Below are 19,976 nucleotides of genomic sequence, written 5' to 3' on the forward strand. Positions count from 1 at the left end.
GCTCCAGAGAAGCCTGGACAAAAGGAATTATATATTTAGAGTATGTCATTAAACTGTAGAACCCTTGCTGAGGGGTAATATGGAAGCTGAAAATGCATTTCGTTTCAGAGAGCAATATGAACAATTTCTGGAAGAAGGATCCATCACAGCTGTGATACGGAAAGAAGCTGTTATCTGTTCAACAAATCCTTAAACTGCAGCCCTCTTGTGCTTTCTTTGGAGGGTGTATAGGGGAATCACAACATATTTGCTCTGTTCTTATRTATCTCCTTAGGCATGTGGTTCTGGATACTGTCGGAGACAGGCATTTTGGCCTGGATTTCTTGTGATTCCTTCAGAGCTCAGGTCTCTGCCTTTTGAGGGAAAGAGAGACCACTTTTCTGGGATGATGGGGACTGACCTCTGTGAGCCACTCTGATTCCAGTTTTCAGCAGTAGCACGCACATGGAGATGCAACTACTTCGGAGCACAATGTAGCCACAACTGTTTTGGCAGCAGCTGACATACGAATTCTTGCTGCTCTCCTAATTCCAAGGTGGAATAAAATGCTCCAGGTTGGTATAGCCTCTGAGCACCCAGGCAGCTCATGTCTTAGGTGGAGAAAGGAGTTATTGAGAATCAGTAAAATCTGTGTATTGCTTGTACTGGTTCTCAGAAGTAAGTATGTGACTCCATTAGTGTTCCATTAATGATGGTTAAGAACTGGATGATTGCTCTTTGGATAAGATGAAGTGCACTTGCACACCACTGACAAAAGCATCCCTGAAGCAGGAGCTGCCTGGAGGAATAGAAAGCTCAGCTTTAAATCCAGCTTGTTTGTAAAAGCCTCTCAAAAGGGCATTCCTGTCAACAAACTAGTATACATGTTTTACTCTCTGTTGCTGCAAGTTTGTGGACGTGAATTTAATGCCAATGCACAGACACTGGCATGCAGTTTATCTTCCAAAAAGATKTTGGCATCCTGCTCTGCCTGCAGCCTTGGACTCCAGCCTGCTGTGTATCTGGGGTCTTTAACGCTGTCATCTGCCRTAAAGGATGCCAGGTACTGCCTCAGATATGAAAGGAAAGTGCTATGGGTCAAGAGGAAGGTGYACATGAGGCAGACTCCTCACAGTGTTTCCTCCCAAGGACGAGTAGGAATAGGGCCATTGGGAAATCAGAGATGACATTTGTTTCCTGAACACACTTTTACTTTGCCAGCAGCCTAACTCCCCTCTCCTCACCAGCTTCCTCCTCTTTACTGTGCATCTGGTTTTCCAGGTTCACTTGCTCCATCTATGTTCAACAGACCAGGGGGCAAAGACTAACTCATTTTAAAAACCTAATCCTGTATTACTGAAGGGGCTGGAAGTAACCTTACTCTTTATACTTAATCCTGGAGTGTCATCCATGTGCACCGGCATTTCTGTCTCTAACACAGCTCTAGGAAAACTCTCTCATTTCTCGACGGTAGGTAATGCTCATTGTGCATATTTGTGTAGGTCTTGCTCATTGCATGAGCAATGTTTAGGACCTAGGAGTCTGGGTTTTAAGATGGTCCAGAGATAGGTTAATCTCTCTGTAACATGTTCCTGTTGCTTTTGACACTGTTACAGATCAGAGTCACTAAGATGAGGAAAAAAATAATCTCTGTGAGCTGTGCTACAGGCTCTCATTTGCTAGATGCAAAATTAGTTGAGTGCATGGATGTATTCTGCATTCCCAGCTTGGATTAACTTGGTTTATTGTTTATGTTGACTCGAGGAGGAGAAAGAAAAGTGATGCCATAAAATAAAGGCAGGCATATTTTTCCTGCTGCCACCAGCAATTCAGAGCATAGATACAGTGCTCACTGGGTTGGAGATAAATCAGGAGGAAAGGGAAGACAGTAAAGTCTTGCAAGGAAATAAGGCACCAAGTATTAATAGAGACATTTGGAAGCAGAGGAGCAGGCAGAGCCTTTTGTCATCTCCCAGCAGAGTTGGGCAGCACCCTCTAGCGGGACCTCTGCTGTGGCCTGCTCATCCTCTTAACACACATACCAGAGGAAGATGATGCTGTACAGCCCTTTCTCCTGCTAACTGCTGGAGGGCCAATTGAAATCASCAGCGCTTGCTCACACAGTAAGATGCAGACCCTTTCAGCATCAGGACCCTGTGCAGATGGGTGAGGGAGAACGACAGATATGCCAGGCGGGCTGTTCTATGGCCAGGGAACTGCCTTGAAACGCAAAGCAAAAATCAGTTCCCTTCACTACTCTGCATAGCCCTGACTGAGTCTCACACAGAGCCCTGCTGTGCCCCTGCTCTCCCTGAGAGATGGGATGGAGCCATTGCTCCGTCCTGCCTCCACAGTGTGTGGTGTGGGTAAATATACTGGGGACTTCAGGACACACATAGGTTTTGTTCGTGGTTGCAGCTGGGTTTCCTAAGCTGAGCACTTATCCTTTCTGCTATGGACAGGCAAGAGTTAAACTCCTGATGCTCTGTTATGATTACCCAGAGAAGAGATAGCCAAAAACCCCTCATCTCTTCACATTTGTTTACTTTAAAACCCATTTCCTTTTCTTGGTAAATTGAAGGGAAGATTTTTAAGCTCTYAGCTGGATCAGAGAGGGACCCTTGAGCTCTCTCTCGTCACTTTGAACGGGATGTGTGGCCAGAGGCAGTGATCAGAGCAGAGCAGCACAAGGGCCAGGAGCAGCCAAGGACTCCTCTAGGGGGGGAAAGAGCCTCCATGGATGCCAGAATGGGGTCAATGCTAATCCCCAGGGCAAAGAGTGGTATTTGCTTCATTGCCTTCAAAATAGACCTTGCTGAGTTCTGCAATTTCTCCTGCTTACAGGAGCTTCCTGATTCTCATTTGATGGTCAGGTTTCAAAGCACTAAGGCAAGGATCCAGTGTAGAATCTGCATTTCTTGGAGAAGCTTTTGAGATCAAGGGAACTCTGTGTGCATCTTCTTTCAGACTGCCTGTCTCTGCAGCACCCGGAGGCCAAAAGCAGCCATCGCAAACTGTAAAGTGGGGGGAAGGGGCTGGCACCTCAAACAGAGCAGATGTGCTCAGGAAGAGACCACTGTAGAGCAAAAGAAGCAGTGACAAAACCTATGACTCAGGCAAGCAAGAAATACAAGCGAATCAAAAACCACCCTACAGAAATTTGCTATTAAAGAACGTTTTGAAACAGCATTCACCCCCCGCAGTGCGACACCTAGCCTCCGCTGTGCCGCAGAGGTTGTTGGAAACCCGCATTCTGTCAGGCACAGGCACTGGGGTGTGCTCCGCGCTGTGTGAATGGGTCTGTTGATACTAGAAGGACGGAGACTGCAGTTGAGGTCATGCTTTAGGTCATGCCCRGATCATTGCCACATCAATTTTTTTTCTTCCTGTGTTATCTTTAGATGCACTTAGTTTAACTTTTGTAAATTATGAAGCCATTTGTCTGACTCAGATCCTGARGCAGTGAGTTCCATGGGGCAGTTGCAGGTTGCCTAAAAAGGCTTTTCTTCATTTCTTTTAATGCTTTGTCTCTTCATTCGCAGGGTGTCCTTTTGTTCCCAAGTTGCAGTTCTGAACATCACAGACACATCGACCAACAAATGACTTTGGAAGATTTTATGGGATATATAACAGAACAAATGGCCTCTTCTAAAATACTTCCTTTGTTTTATAAATCTTGTTCTTCTTTCCAGTATGAAACTGCTTTAAACTCAGCTAAGAAAGCTGCATTTTTTTTCTTTAACACCACTGTGAGAAAGATCGCAATTCAAAACTATASCAGGCCAAGCTTAGCCACAAGCCAAACAGTTGGCTGCTTAGGGATCCACTTTCCTGGATCTGGACACCTACATCTCACTCAGACTCAGCTGCCTGTAGCCAACCCCATCATCTSAGGCAGCACAGCCAAAAAAGGAATGAGATGTCAACATACTACATTCTTCATCTCTTCTGATGCCGGACTGAGAGGAGAGCTGGTTCATAACCTGATTTCCTCTTTCTAGGAGAGTGCAGGCTATTATTCCACAGTGTGTTGAATTCTGCAAAGAAGCTACCATGAAGACAGGTCTCCTTATGATCTTGGTCCTAATCCAGTGTCTGGTGAGATCACTAGAAAGATGTGGAGAAGATAAGAACATAAATGCAACAACAACAGAATTTAACAGGAGCTTTTGTATTGACCTCAGCTTGGGCTTTTGGATTAACATTAAATCTAAGAGCTTTCTGTGCTGTGGTTTCACGCAACAGAGGCTGGGATAGGTCATCTCTCAGTCTCTTGATTTGTTTTACCAGTTTTGTTCCAGAAAAAGGAGATGGATCATTCTTAGTTCTCCAGTGCAGCTTATTCCCAGTTGTGCACAACTGTGAAGTTGGGGAGAAAGGGGGAAAAGAGGAGGAAATCAGCTTTCTAGTTGATCTAGCTTCAGCATGGTGTGTAGATTTATCTTTACRTTCAAGAAAGCAAATAGAGACAAACAGCCACCTTGATTTACCAGTAAGATTAAGAGCATGTTAGCAGAGCAAAAAATGAGTCTTTATAAAAAATGAAAGAGGAGCAGGCAGGTGGAAAGAGCAGTGAGGATGAAACTCAATGAGTTATCTAGGGCATGTAAGAAAACCATCAGCCCAGCAAAAATGCGAGAAGAGAGCACAGGAGGTGAAAACACCCAGGAAAAAGAGGGCATTATGTTTTATTAATTGTACTATTTTGCATTTAAATAGCATCTTCTTACTAAGAAGATGGATAGACACACGCATGCTATCTATGGTATGCCTGTCTGTACAGCGCAGTTACTGAAGACACTCCCAGGCCAGCAGGTCAGGAGTGGAGGCTGGCAGTGAGGTGACAAACAGCTCAGTGGGGGTGATGTTACTCATCTCAGGCTATTTAGACTGCATTGGGCTAGGTCTTGTCCGTATACTTTAAAACTGCATCCACATGCACATCCACAYGCACGCACTTACACCCCCCCACACCCCACCCCTTGCTGCTCAAGGCAGGCACAGTGAAAAAAGCCTGTCCAAATTCACCTGCGAGGTCCAAAGCACATTTAGGATTCAGACTTCACTCCCCTGTGTAGCATGACAGGTTCCATCACCTCGCTAAGTACTGGAGTAAATATTTACTCTTATGAGAGCAAGGGATTCTTTAATTTGTTCCTCTCCTTGTTTCTCCCCTGTCTTCTCCCCCTCACTTCTGAATCTGGAGAGAAGTAAGACAGTTACCAGGTTTGCAAAGCAGAGCACTCCTAAACTAAAACAATCCAGCTTTACAACTGCTGCTGCAATTTCAGTTCCTCCTACACCATATATACATGCTTTGACTGAGGCTTTGAGAATACCTTCGTTCTGTACTTCACTATTGACATCCTGTACCCTGCAGTGCCTCATCCAGACATTGCCTCAGGCATATTCACCATGCTCCCCAGCACTCATCTTAGGCAGAAGCAGTGTTGTGAGCCTCACATCATTAGGCTGTGCRCTGCTGACCACCTAACAAGAAACTTTTACTATTGTCTGTGACTGTAAAAGCCTTGTGGAAGAAATTAAGAGTGTGAATCTCTTGAAATGTTATGATTTAGTCCTGGATAGAGGAAAAGAGAAAAAGGGGAAAGTCATCAAGCAAATTTTTTGCTCAGCTCTCATCTTTCATCTTTGACCTCAAAAATCATGTTTATATAGCACACTGTGCTTCCAATTGATTTCTCTGAGAAGGAGGAAGGTATATCAAACCAGCTGGGATTTGAATCTGTGCTGGTGAGAGTCTAGGTATTCTTACCAGGTGCTTAAACTGCCAAGCAAGAGCAGTGAAAGAGTGAGGTCAGAGTGCATGAAACAGGAAAGGTCATGCTGCTGAAGGGCTTTGGAAAACTCAAGCCAAAGAGCTGTTGAGGATATGAGACTAGATGAGAAGCTAAGTAAGGAATCCTGAAAGGTACCCTCAGAAGGATAAAGTAAGAATCTACCTGTCCTGGTAGCATCACTAGGGCAAAAGGCCAAGTTCTCAGCCAGATTGCCWCAAAAAGGTGGACTTAGCAGAGCTCTGCCACTTGGCATGGTTAGCAATCCAGCCTGTTTGAAACAGGGCATATGCTGCATCATATATTCCCATTTTACACTGTTAGTGCTGATGGTACTGATTCGTAYACCAGCCTAAAAATGGACACAACTGCTTAGCAAAACTGAACCAGCAATTGTGGACAAATGACTCTCTCTGTATGATTGGTGCCCATAATAGTAAAAGAACTGAGAAAGTGTTTTGCACCTTCTCTGGAGGACATATTCATATTCAGATCACTGCACCGTACTTCCTCATCTCTGGGGGAGTTTAAGAAGTGGCATCAAAAGCAGATTAGAAGATATGAGGCAYAGGTAGGGAGGAAGACTTACTTTGGCCTCATGCCCGTGATTTATCTTGTTTGTTTTCAGGATGCTGTTGCTACTTTTGATGTAAGCCACAACAGAGAACATGGCAGTATGGGCCGCTATGTTTAGGATCACATCTGCTTCAGAGGRTTGCTTTGCCCACCGCTTTTTGACTTGATAAGCAGAAGGAGGTGTGAGGCAAAAATTCTGCTGCAACTGGGCTAACTTTGGTCCCTGAGACTAGAGACTTTCCAGGCTCTGGAACCGATGGAACAGAATGCTTGAAAAGTGGACACCAGGARATTTTTACCAGAAATAAATCATGCCAATCCAGTCCATCCTAATCTCCTTTTATGTATGAAGAGGTCAGGAAAGCAACTAAAAATGAAATCCATGCAAAAAAAGTCTAKACACTTGACTTTTGCAAAGCCTTTAAGAAATTGTGTGACCACTGGGCTCCATCTCCTTTGCAGCACTTTATCATTGCAAAACTGATGGGWGACCATAAAAAGAAAGAAATATCTCTAGACGTTAAACAACGAGAATCACGATACTGCAAATCACTATCCTTATCTGTCACTATTTCAGTCTTGACTTACTGGGARAATTCCCACTTTACCCATGCTAAGCCTTTCCCTGTTCTGCAGTGTGATAGAGCTCCAGCCACCCCTCCTGGTGTCAGATGACAGGCACTGTGGCACAGGAACCGGCAGCCATGTGCTGTATTCACACAGTGTGGAGAGGGTGTATCCAACACTGTTGCTGGTGTATGGCAAAGAGAATTTCTATCTGCCAGCTCTTTGCATGCATGCAGCAAGAAGAACATTCACAGTCAGAGTAGAGAAGAATAGGGACCATCCACCCATTTTTGGAGTGAGAAGAATGCTACCTATGCACACATGAAGCTTAGCACATCTCAAGCAGAAGCATCAAAAGCCAAGAAGGCTGACCTTGGTCTTGGCACTTCCAGGTCCTTTAGTTGGTGTCTCAGTGCAGAAGTACTTTGTTTGGTGAGATATGGGCTTAGGTGATGATGGAGGGACATGCCTGGTGCTTTGCATGACTTCTCACTAGCTTGCAATACAATCCTTTCTTCCATTGTTGGGGACATGCTCTGTGAGGCTGAGGAGCCAGAATATACTTTACTAGGAAAAGTTAAGGATTYGCCATGAGCAAATCAAGCTGTGGGTGGCAGGATTTCTATGCCTGGCAGACATACTACAGCAAGAGGAGGATCACGAAAAAGCTAGTGGTGCTGGACAAAGCTGTCAAAACTGTGAATCCTTCTGTGAGAGCCTGTGCTGGTCACCTGGAATCACTATGACCTTTTTTAGCTTCTGGAGAGCTTCTAATGGGAGGGAAAGAAATGTAGAAAGACAGATGCACATTCTGTGCCATGATGGTGTGACTCATTCAGACTACAAGGCTGGTCTACTAGCTAAGGCCACAGTCTTGATATTGGTTCATGTTTTTTTCTGGTGACAGTCTAAGGGTCCACAGCAAGTCCTTTCAGAGAAGTCCTTGCTGCCATGAAAGGAAGATTGCAYTTCCTCTTTTCCAGGTACAGTAGCAGGAGCCATCCATTAAACATTGAATTACTTGAGTACTCTGGGAATGTGGGCTGTCTAAGTACTAAAAATAAGATTTGACATSAAATAGCAACTGCAGATCCCCACAGCAAAGAAATTAAATAGTTTAAATTCTCTGCTGTGCCCTGCAGCAAAAACATCTTTCTGTTCCCTGTTTCRGGAAGGAAGAGAAAAGAAAAGTCCTGCAGATTGCTAATCTCAGCCAAAGAATCTCAATCAGACACTCCAAATTATGGATGCTTCTGAATTTTTGAGTCTGAATGTTCAAATAATCAAGTTATGACTGCTTTTGGAATTGGTTGGAAAAAATAATGCAAGAGAGCACTCTATTTCCACACTTGCATTTCCCCTTATTGATTTATTTGTACATGAAATTTCCCAATTTATCTTTGCACCAAAATTATTTAAAAAATGCTTTTTAAAGAGTAATTCATTAGGATTAAGAGTTTGCAGCAATTGAGATTAATTGGCAGTTTGCATCACTCTTACAGCTGTTTCATCCTGTTTGCAGAAGCAGCAGGGAAATGTATGCCAGTAATGGTTGATGTTTTCAAGGTTTGTTTTTTCTTCCACAGCCTTCAGAAGGCCAGACATATTCCCTGCTCAAAATAAAAACTGATTCCTCAGTGTCTATATCAGCCATGAGACTCAAGGGAAATAATCCAGGGGAACTGATCTGTCTGGGAGCTGGTGCCTGAGACTACAGTGCTAAAGAGCAGCTTGTTTTTACCTCCTGGGACTGCCTGAGTAAAGCCAGAAATCCTGTGCTAACTCTTTCTTTCCTGTATTATTTCTACATTTTTCTTTCAGCATCTACCAAGCAAGAGAGTCTTAAAAAACCTCACTGCTCGCGGTAGAATCATGGTTTGTGTGCCAGCCTGACATTCAGATGATCAGCTGTGTGCGTGCAAGGGAGGCGTTCTCCCCTTGTTCTCTCCGGGTAATGCTCATGAATGGTAATGCAGTTGTGTGCAGCAAGCTGGAAGAGAGCAGAATCCACTCTGTGAGTGGGAAAAGGTTAAGAAGATCCAGTTAATCAACATAATATGAAATCACGGATGGAAGCCTTGACATAGCATCTTCACAGTCTTGCAGTAAATGATACTATGTTAATATAGTCCTGCTGTGTGGTGTGATCGTATTTTTCTCTGTCACATAATGCACATAATGCTTGCCCCATCTAACTTACCCTCCACAGTGCCTGTAACATCCTTGAACCTGGTAAATTAAATAAATTGTTCTTCCAGGGCATCCAACACAACAGTAGTATAGATATGGCTTTACTTAGTCACATCTGGCACCCAGATTTGATRCTAGGGGATTACTGCACGGGCACTTTCAAGTTCGCACAACCTCGAGTACGTAACAAGAGTTCAGTTACCTTAACATGTTGGAAAAGGAGACATGGACATAGTGGGTTGGGACTCAGAGCATCCCCTAAACTTGTCAATACTTGATAAATGAATAGTTCAATCAAATCATCTCCACTTTCCCATGACTGTTGCTTTTTTTAGCCCTTGTTCTACCAGTTTAGTTTCATGCTGAGCTCTCTTGGAGGCAAAGAAGGACACCATGGATTATGGCAATGATATTAAAACACATAAGCTAATGCAGAGGTTGGGAATARAGCTTCTGTCAGTGGCTGATCAGGACTGTTTACCTGGAGTGAGGCTGTGTGTTTTCCTCTCCTGTGGGGCAGATGCAAGAGTCTCAGCAACCTTTGCAGGAGAAGTCAGTTTTCTGGCGCTTCTGTGGGTATCATACTAATGGAGTACATGAAGGCTGGTACACCAAAGGAATTTAGGTACCTCTCACTGAACTGCTTTGGAAAATTATGGGGCTGCAAAATCTGTTTCTAAAGCTAAATGTGAAGCTAATATTCAGACTGCTCCAGACATGGATCTGTGTCACCCTGTGCAATTCAACCATGGTCAGAAGACAGTTCATAGTGCCAGGTGAAAGCCTTTATGTTACTCTTAAAAGGCACCAGTAGTTCAACTTCTGGATACAGCCAAGACTGGGAATTCCACCTTGGCAAAGGAGCAATGCAGTTCTTCAAGGGTGAAGCCCATGTAAGCTGGAACCAAAGCATTTCCTCCACAGGTTGTGGCCATGAAACACTGCTAGAGGGGAAGGAATGGGGAAACATCATCAAACTGCAAGTTAAACCAGCTTCTTTTCCTCCATTCAGGACTTCAACTCTCTTCAGAAAGGCAAACAAAAATGGAGGGAACTATTTACCTTGTTTTGCTTTTAGTAACACGAATTTTACCTCCAGCTACTCTACTCTGATGCTTTACTTACTCGGAGCTGCACCTGCTCTCTGCAGCTCTCAATGTTTGTGTGAGTGATTTCCGGTCCTGACCTCAAGCTCGTTGCTCAGTGTTCACTCAGGTTCTTCAGACTTCCTGTTTTTCTCTTAAAGCTTTCATTTTACCAACAAACTGTTTCCTGCTGTAAGACTTCTTGTGACTGAAATCCTGGAATTTATCCTCAGCAAGACGTAGCTGGTAAAGTCTTTGAATGATCTCCCTTTTACTAACACTATCTTCCTTTCTGTCAACTTTCTGGATGGATGATGTGAAGGTCTGCAAAAACTGCAACAATGTTTCACTAAGGTCTTTATATCTTACAGATTCTCTTTAGAAAACAAGGGGTTAACTGGCTCTGATACAGACAGCTTTTCAATTACATTCATGSAAAGTATTGTGCTTTCTTCATTAACTTATCAGGGACCAGTGAGCCCTCTATTACTTTGGCTTTCAATCATTTTCCTTCAGTTGTTGTTCAAGTGCTATTATAAATGTATTAGTGAGTTCAAAAGCAATAGCGGGTGTAGATAGTCTGATCTCAAGCCTGCCATCCTGTCTACTGCTGTAGGTGAATGTGATCAGAGAGACTGAAAAGCTGGCAGCAACGGAGAAACCAAGATAACCTAGTGAGGGACTGMATTCAAAGAGATGCTGTGGTAACAGAACCATTTTAGCAGCAAATTTCTTTCTCTTTTATATGGAGGGAAAACAGTTTAAATGATTATGGATGTGATTTCAACTTTCTCAACTATATGGCTGTGCTGAAAGCTCCATTGCTGTCTAATGAAGACAATTTTGGAAGGTTTCGTTTCAGTTGTTTGCAAAGCAACCATGTTGGGTAACAGTAAATTTCTCATAGAAGACTTTCAAAGTCAGTGTTCTTAAACTCACTGTTTTCCTCTTGTATATATTTTTATTTATTCTTATTAATGCTTATTAAAATATTTGCATTAAATGCAACTATTCAGTCGTAGCCACTTTGCTTGTTCATTCACCACTTAGATCAAAGACCATGATATAACTACTGGTTGTTGCTGAGTGTTTATATAGGCATTAACTGATGTCTCCTCCCTGCTAGTGTTGAGTTTGATTTCCAGTGAAAATACAGGTGCAGGAATCTTGCGTCTGATTAGGAAGATGTGTGGGAACTTTYCATTGAGAATATTTTGGATTAAAAAAATGCAGTTTGTGAACAATCAATGCATTGATTGACTGAAAACGTTGCTTCTGATAAGGTGATCTGGAAAAACTATTTCCTTCTTGTGTTGGGCTGACCGAAATCAGAACATTTTAATATATCAGACTGAATCAAGTCATTTTGTTCCAGCCTGGCACGGAGATGAGTTTGCCTGAACATTTGGGAGGTTGTAACTGGCCATCTTTCTTGCCCTCTGTGGGCTGGACTTGGAGGCTAGGTTGTGTTCCCTCTTCCATGAATCCTGTATCTGMGACTGCATCTGTAGTACTTCGAGTACTGCTTTTAAGTGAGATTTTCTGCTCTGGGCTCTCATGGCTTGCCTGAGCCCCTCAGCTGGACAAATCCTCTTGATTCAATCGCTTCCTCACCATACCTTAGTTTCCTCMTCTGTAAAATGGTAGTAATGTTAATCATCTCTTGCAAAATGTCTTGAGGTCCTGCAGTGGTTTAAAGCTGGACATTGTGATTTCCTCAGGTGGTTTTTAGTCATGTATATCATAGCCATTCTTGGTCTGTTGAGAAATAAGTTGAGCTACATAAGCAACGTGAGTGGGAGAAGTTGTTTTTCCTCTTCTTAGACTGAAAAACCAACAACTTTGCACTTTTAACTAGGGAGAAYTTTTGCATGCATGCACACACCTGTTATTAGCAAATACTTGCTAATAACACACAGGAAGTGAATACAAACATGGCAGTCTGGAGGAGTAGCTCCAACTCCATGACYGAAGCTATACCTGGGCTTCTCATTGCTTCTGTATTACTTCCTTCTAATTTCATATTTATTAGCTGATTAGTTTGGCCACAGAGCAGCTTAAAAGAGCAAGAGAACAGGGCTTTCCCTGAGAATTTAGGAGCTGYCTGCTCATAATATTAATTTGCTAATGAATCAGAAAGTGGGTCAAACTTGGGAGGCGTCTCCTCAGTTCTGGCTCTGTGCCCTTTCCACAACTGTCTGTTGGTTTTCCAGTTTCACACTCTGCATAGACTACAGTCTTTGCATGGGAGAGGCAGTACAACGTCCCTTGCTAGGCACGTGGCTGAGGCAGTGAAAGTAGCCCTAGGCAGAAGCACTTGCTGCCTTTCCCTCCGTGCCCAGGCTGCCTCTGCAACCTTGTGAGCCTATCTGAGCCAGGGTCATCCAGGCAGGAAGGCCTGGTGAGGCTCATCTGGAATAATCAGGGCTCTGCTTTCGCTCTTGCAAAGCTCTGGGTCCAGCACCACCCACTGTTTGGTGAGTGTTGTGTCACAGAGTTACAGATCCACAGAATAGTTGAGGTTGGAAGGGACATGTGGAGATCAACTACTCCAACACTTCTGTTCAAGCAAGGTCACCTAGAGCGTGTTTCCAAGGATTTTGCCCAGACAGCTTTTGAAAATCCCAGAGGAAGGAGACTCTACAACTTCTCTGGGCAACCTGTTCCAGCACTCTGTTACCCTCACAGTAAAGAAGTTTTTTTCCCATGTTTGGGTGGAAGAGACATGCCTGAGCTGCTTGAAAAGCAGAGAAGGTTGCTTAGCTCAATTCAAGCTGCAGGCAGCTGGGCTGGCAAGCTGATTTGACCTCTGAGGGTTACTGTGCATTTCTGCTGAGTTAGAGCCCCTGGAGTCCTCTAAGATGCAGGACACCCCACAGCCATGCTCCCAAACCAGTGCTTCTGTGCCTATTTTCTGTAGCCCAGCCCCAGCCTTCCCTGCTGTACTGACTTACTTGGTCATGGTACGCCCAGCATGTGCTGATTGCAGGGCACACCACCTTTGTTTGAGCGTTGTGCTATTTCACTCAGCAGGGTGATTACTTAAGCTGTAAGTGCTGGTATGATGTGTGCCAACAAAAATAATCACATAATGACTTGCTCATAGTTGATAATCTGTTTGGCCTGCCAATGGACCAGATTCTGTTTCTCAAAGTACTTTACTGAGTTGGAAACAAATATTCTGATTAAAACTTTYTTTCCCCTTTGGAAAAAGCAGCTCTCTTTTTAAAGAAATAAGAATATATGTCAACTTTCTAATGTAACGTTCATTAAAGATAATAGCTGATGTTTGCTCTAGAGCTTTTCAGCTTAATTTTTTAAAATGTCTTTTTCTATCACCAGTTTTGATATTGTTTTCAGTCATTGGAAATGTTGGTGTCTCCAAGTCCCACTATACTGTGCAGCTATTCCCAAACAGRGTAATTCAGCCTTCCTCCATCACTCACAGCCATGCCCAGGAGCAGCCAGGCCTGGCATACATGTTAGGATTCAACTGACCTCCTTCCTGCTCACGTTTGATAGCAATGTAACTGCACTGGTCCGAATATCTTCATTGCTGATAYACAGTCACATAAATGCCACTGCCAGTCACATAACAGATGCCTTCTGTGAGAAAAGATTCACTTTTGTCAGTGAATTAACATGTCAGGCAAGGGTTTGGAACATGCTAAAATATGGACCCTGTATCTTGAACAGGAGGCATGTCTCTTCAGCAAGCTGAACTTTGAGGTCATTTCCTTCAGAGTTAATTGAATGGAAAATTCTCCAGGATCTCTAAGTGGTGATTTGTTTCAGTCTTACTTCAGGCCTTCTGGGCTGTTTRCACAGGACAGAGGGCCTCCTCAGCAAGTTTGCTGATGATACCAAGCTGGGAGGAGTGGCTGATACACCTGAGGGCTGTTCTGCCATTCAGAGAGACCTGGACAGGCTGGAGAGTTGGGCAGAGAGGAAACTCATGAGGTTCAACAAGGGTAAATGCAGAGTCCTGCACCTAGGGAAAAATAACCCCAGGCACCAGTACAAGCTGGGGGCTGACCTGCTGGAGAGCAGCTCTGCAGAGAAAGACTTGGGAGTGCTGGTGGATGACAAGTTGACCATGAGCCAGCAATATACCCCTGTGGCCAGGAAGGCCAATGGTCTCCTGGGGTGCATTGGGAAGACTGTTGCCAGCAGGTCGAGGGAGGTGATCTTGCCTCTCTACTGAGCCCTGGGGAGGCCTCATCTCAAGTACTGTGTCCGGTTCTGGGCTCCCCAGGACAAGAGAGACATGGAGCTACTGGAGAGAGTCCAGGGTAGGGCTACGAAGATGACCAGAGGGCTGGAGCACCTGCCCTATGAGGAATGGCTGTGAGAGCTGGGCCTCTTCAGCCTGGGGAAGAGAAGACTGAGGGGGGATCTTATCAATGTGTTTTAAGTACCTGAAGGGAGGGTGTCAAGGGGATGGGGACAAACTCTTTTCAGTTGTCCCATGCAACAGGACAAGAGGCAACGGGCAGAAATTGAAGCACAGGAAGTTCCRCCTGACCGTGAGGRGGAATTTCTTCCCTGTGAGAGTGACGGAGCGCTGGAACAGGTTGCCCAGAGATGTTGTGGAGTCTCCTTCTCTGGAGATATTCAAAGCCCACCTGGATGCAACCCTGTCTAACATGCTCTAGGTGACTGTGCTTGAGCAGGGAGGTTGGCCTAGATGATCTCCAGAGGTCCCTTCCAACCTTACTGATTCTGTGATTCTATGAGTGTCCTGCTTGCATTAGGCAGGAATTCTGACCAGGCTCTTTAGTCTCAAGTCTGTGAGAWTTGCTTAACACTCATGTCGGCTGTAAGACAGGATGGGGGTGGCAGTAATATGTTTTACCAATGTGCCATGAACTTACGTGTGAATCAGTTCTCCAGCAAGTTTTTGTTTCTCAGGAGCTGCTGCACAGCATGTGGTGACTGGCAAGCATCAGTGTGAGGCACATAACTCTAACTTGCTGTTGCATGCATACATCGCCATGACTTCTCTTTGGACCTCACTGGAAAAAGATGTGTTCAACCCTCAGAACAAAAGGCTGCTGGAAACAGTTCGTGTCTGGAAGACAGGGAAGAAGAAAAAGATGTCTATTCTCTGTGTAGTGGGTAAGTAACCTGGGGATGGCTGGGAGACAGGTTGAGTTGCAGAAGCATCCATAGATGCTTCTTGCAGCTATATTCAGAGACTTTGATCTCTGATGAGTCTTTTCCTAATCTTGGAGAAGATGTTTGACTTCTATTTGGAATGCTGTATTTTAAGATTTAATTAAGGAAATCTGAATCCAAAGACAGAAGCTTGTGTCGTATCAGTATAGTACATCAAGAACTGGTAACAGAAGCACAAGCTTCCTTTTGGACACATTATGACCTTTACTTACCTAGAGAGAGTTAGAATCTGTAGGAGAGCCCCCTCCTCTATTGAAAGATTATTTTCATTTACATTTGTATTAAATCTGTCTTTAGAGGTCAGGAACAAACCTCTTCTAACATAATACAAAATTACAGCTTCATTCTCTTTCTACATAGTTTTGCTGGAAGTTTCAAAAGGACACAAATGTCTCGGGAATATATAGCTATTTGATCAGGATCCAAAGTGCTCTGGGAAATTTTACATCTCCTTTGGTCTATATATTTGTAGTTTCTTCATAATGCTGCAGTACGTGAGAAGTTCTTGGTGTAGCTTTTTTTGACTAACTTATAGGGGAGATGCTTTCCTGCCAATGAAATTCTGGACAGTATAGTCACCTACTGTAAGATTAATTTCAAATAATCTTAGCCATAGCGTTTGACCTAAGTGACTTAACTCCCTCTGTAGTCAATGAAGGACAGGAGGAGTCTCTCTAAGGGGTGATACAACTACAGTATGAGCAGCATCTAAAATACATGAATCACCTCTGGAATTGCTCATGTCTCTCCATTAAAGACATCTAGTTCAGAAAGGAGATCTAAATCATAATAAGCAGAATTAGGTGCAGGGAATCCTTCCCAGATGAACCAAGAGGTGACTGTGAGCTAATTGACACCGTTATTGAATTTTTACCAGTCAGCTCTACCAGGAGGGCAGGCTTCATTGATGGTATAAATCCGTAAGTGTGGGTATCAGTCAAGCAATGCAGTGACAATGCAGAGAATGTGGTATGCAACTATCATAAATTCTATTGCTAGGACTCTCTTTTCTAGTCACATTTGGACCTTGCTGAAATATATGCCTTGCACATGGCACAATGGCATAATGTAAAACTCATTGGAATTATYGGGAATCCCTCCACTGACTGCAGTGTACGCTGTATTAGACCCTAGAGACCACTTCCCATATGGAAATATTCAACAAATAGAAAAGTAGCAGAATTCTCGTATCATCTCTCAGTACAGTGCCCTTTGCCCATCTGGCAGTCTCAATGAAAAATCAGTGTCCATGTGTCTGTCTGTACCTGTCCAATCACAGTGAACAGCTGTGTAGTGGGCTAACAACAATACCATGCTCTTGTTTTTTTTTTGTTTTTCTATCCTCATCCTCAGTGGATGCCTTTAGGCCAGTGAAGCCGTTTCTAGAGAAGGTCAAGGTAGACCGAGGAGAACAATACAAGATAGCCAACAGATGGACTTTAGCAGAGCTGAAGCTGGTAGATGGCAAGACTGTCAATCAGGTAGGATTTATCTTTTGCATCAGGGGCAGAACTGGTCATGGTGGGAAGGAGAAAAGAATATGAAGCTAGAGAGACACAGGCCCGGATCCATAAGGGGTTCTGGGTACCCAAGTCCCCTGGAGGTCAGCCCATGTGTTTGGATGGAGGGAAGAGGGCCAAGAGGGTCTCATGTTTAATCTAATAATGAACTAGACTGAATGACGCTAATCTTGAGGAAATATTCACCAAAGAAAAATTTAAAAGCCCTCTGCTTTTCCTCAGAGCTGCTTCCCAAACCATCAGGAACAGAGGTATCTCCATCCCTGGACAGTTCCTCAATCCTACTGCAGTGCTCGTTTCACTCATTTGCTCCAGGGAGAGATATGTGCCAAAAAAGGGTGGAATGATTTCCTCTCTCCCGATTCATCCCTGTTTTTCTCTAGGTTAGGAAATGTCATACTGGCCGGATGCCAGAGTAGGGAGATCAGTGAGTGGGTGACTGTTGTGTTGACATAGCTTCCATTAAAATCAATGGGAAGACTCTCCTTATCTTCAGGGGCAGCTGTCTCAGGCAGGGATCTTCCAAAGCTCTTTGCAGCAACCCTCATTTAGAGACTGGAGAGATGGGCTGTGTACAGCACTGTTCTTGTCAGGTCTCCAGCATTTGCAGAGCACATTGTTAGGCCCATCTGTCGATCCATGTTGACAAAGCTTCCTGAGAGATATTTGCATAGGGTATTTAAAAATTAAATGAAAGCATTTAGTGAAAGAAGGATTATAGAGAGATGGAGTGAGGGAGTGCTATGAGTTTGCACTTTTAGGATGACATTAAGTTGTTTGGGAAAGAAAGCATGGACAAGATATCCTCTTTCTCCTGCTGGGGCTGGCAGAGTGTCGTTAAAGTTGTTATAATTAGTTTTTTTATTAGTGTGAATGTTCTGGGGCTTTGGCAAAGTGCCTGGGGTTTCACAAGCATAGAAATAAATGAGTAAAAGAATAGCGTTTCAGCTCTACATCCAGGACAAATAAAGTACATCCGCACAGCATGCTTGAAAGGAAAATCACTATTGCAGGTTTGCAGGGCAGATGCTACAGGTAGAACTAAACTGATACTCCATTGTSTTATGTCTTTCCATGCACGAAGAAATAGATACTCTAATCCTGCCTGAGCTTTCTTTCAGGAGATGAGTCTGACTCCATCAAGTCTTTTAAACTACCTGGGCTCCTGAGAGATTTACAACAGATATCTCCAGGTCTTTCAGTCCTCTCCCCCTTATTTGCAAGCTTAATAACATAAAGTGATCGTATTTTATCTTGAAGTGTTTTATATTTTTGAAACCCCTCCTACTAGGAGGCAAATGAATAATTTTGATGTCCTGATGGCTAAAGCCTTCCTATGACTTCCAGCCTGTATTTCTAGCTACATCATCCTTATTTGTTCTTGTGCTAGGGTTGTCCTTTAGATTAGAAAACCCTTCTCCCTTGCAAATGTATTTTTAGATTGCAATCACCTCCTCTATTAACCTTCGTTCTGGTAGGCTAGGCAGACCAACCTCTTAGTCTCCTTGTCTGCGTTAACTTCTCTGTTTCCTTCATCAAGACAGGAACCCTCTTCTTTGCTTCTTCCAGGCTAAATTCATCTTTCTTGAACACAGACAATCAGAATGGTCCCTGTTATTCCTCAAATGAGATCTACTCTCCAGCTGCAGCTACTGCACAAGATCCTCAGGTGGAGGAGAGGCTGGAGCTGTAGGCTACAACCAAGACGTGTTGACGTCTCTCAGGGCCCCAGAACAGAAACTCCAGTGCAAAGCAAACTCCCCAAGTTAGCATAGTCCCTCCCACTTGCATGACTTGACAGGTCCATTAATGAAATAAGGGCCCTCCACTGGTGTAACGCAGACAGTAAGGACTACAGCAAAATGCCAGTTTATGGGTCAATATTCAATACGCACACATCAAGGGCTCGGTCATCAGGCCTGCTTTGATGTACCGGGAGCTCTCTGTCCCCTGGGACCATCAAAGGCCTGATGCTGCAAGTCAAGAACTATTTAAAGCTGCAGCTCCCATGACTAAAACAGTATTAATATTTATGAAGCAATTAATAGATGCCTCCCTGCTTTAATAGCTCCTCATAAGGCATGCTATAAACCACACTCACTATAAATTCCTCCCCCAGACATCACAGCTCCATGCTGTTCCAGGGGCTGCTACCAAGCCTGCAAAGCAGTGTGGGGGAGAGATGTATTGCTTTAAGGTGTTTAGAAAGTAAGCCTCAAAGCATTGTAGGACTGCACAAATCCTCATAAAGTCTGTGTCTGTTGTTATGATTAGTATCAACAGTAATAAGAAGTGCTGCTTCTAAGTTCTTCAGAGGAAGAGATCAGGCCATGTCGCATTGCAAATGAGGTGGTGTGAGAAGGCATTTCTTTCTGTGGGATGTTCCTTGTTCAGCAACTTCCCTTATTCTCTCCATGCACACACCAGTTAGTGGCAAATCCTAGGTCTCCCATGGCTGGGGTTTGCTTGCATGGGGCCATATCCTTTGGGCATAGATACATAGATATCAACACACAAAAATGTAAATGTAAACRTAAAACAGTGTAGGGAAATACCAAGGGCACTCTTTTTGCAGGCCATGCTCCTGTTCTTTTAGGTGACCTTCTGGAGAAGCCAGAGCTGGCGTGCAGCTGCTGCAGCACAGAAAATGGGGCAATTTCCATTGTAGCAACTTCAAGGGCACAGAACTTCAAGAGTTCCTGGGCATTGTGCCTTAGGTGACCTTACTTGAATAGATGGGATGGAATGGATGATCTCCAGAGGTCTCTTCTAACCCCAACCATTCTGTGACTTCCCACATCCCAGAAAAAACKCTGGATGAAAGAGCATCCCTGAAATTTATGTTAGGATTGGAGAGAGAAGTTGAAATTTCCCCTACTTCTGTGTCAGGCTTGGCCACTGCTTTCCTTGCCTTGTGCAGAATGAACTCACTTTGCCCTTGTAATAGAGTAGCCAAACTGGAGAGGAGGACATAGTCCTGTCAGCAATGTCAGGTTACAGAGCCTTCATGAGCTTAGAGTTTTGCGGAAGTTAACATCTCTTTCTCTGAGCTCCTGAATATCCTGAGCCATTGCATTTCACTG

At 43.9% G+C, this 19,976-nt stretch overlaps 1 protein-coding gene across 1 annotated transcript in view; it reads left to right on the forward strand.

Moving 5' to 3' along the window:
* The first annotated feature begins 15,189 nt into the window (after nt 1-15,189).
* The window catches only part of LOC146584682 (exocyst complex component 1-like), a 37,798-nt gene continuing 33,011 nt past the window's right edge, over nt 15,190-19,976 (forward strand). The window contains exons 1-2 of the mRNA XM_085324226.1: nt 15,190-15,313; nt 16,727-16,854. Of these exons, the coding sequence (XP_085180352.1) occupies nt 15,190-15,313; nt 16,727-16,854 (252 nt within the window). The remainder of the gene's footprint in view (nt 15,314-16,726; nt 16,855-19,976) is intronic.

The sequence above is a fragment of the Rhea americana genome, unplaced genomic scaffold (genome assembly GCF_003343005.1).
Source record: "Rhea americana isolate MKP2758 unplaced genomic scaffold, rheAme1 scaffold_90, whole genome shotgun sequence".
In the NCBI taxonomy this organism is placed as follows: Eukaryota; Metazoa; Chordata; class Aves; order Rheiformes; family Rheidae; genus Rhea; species Rhea americana.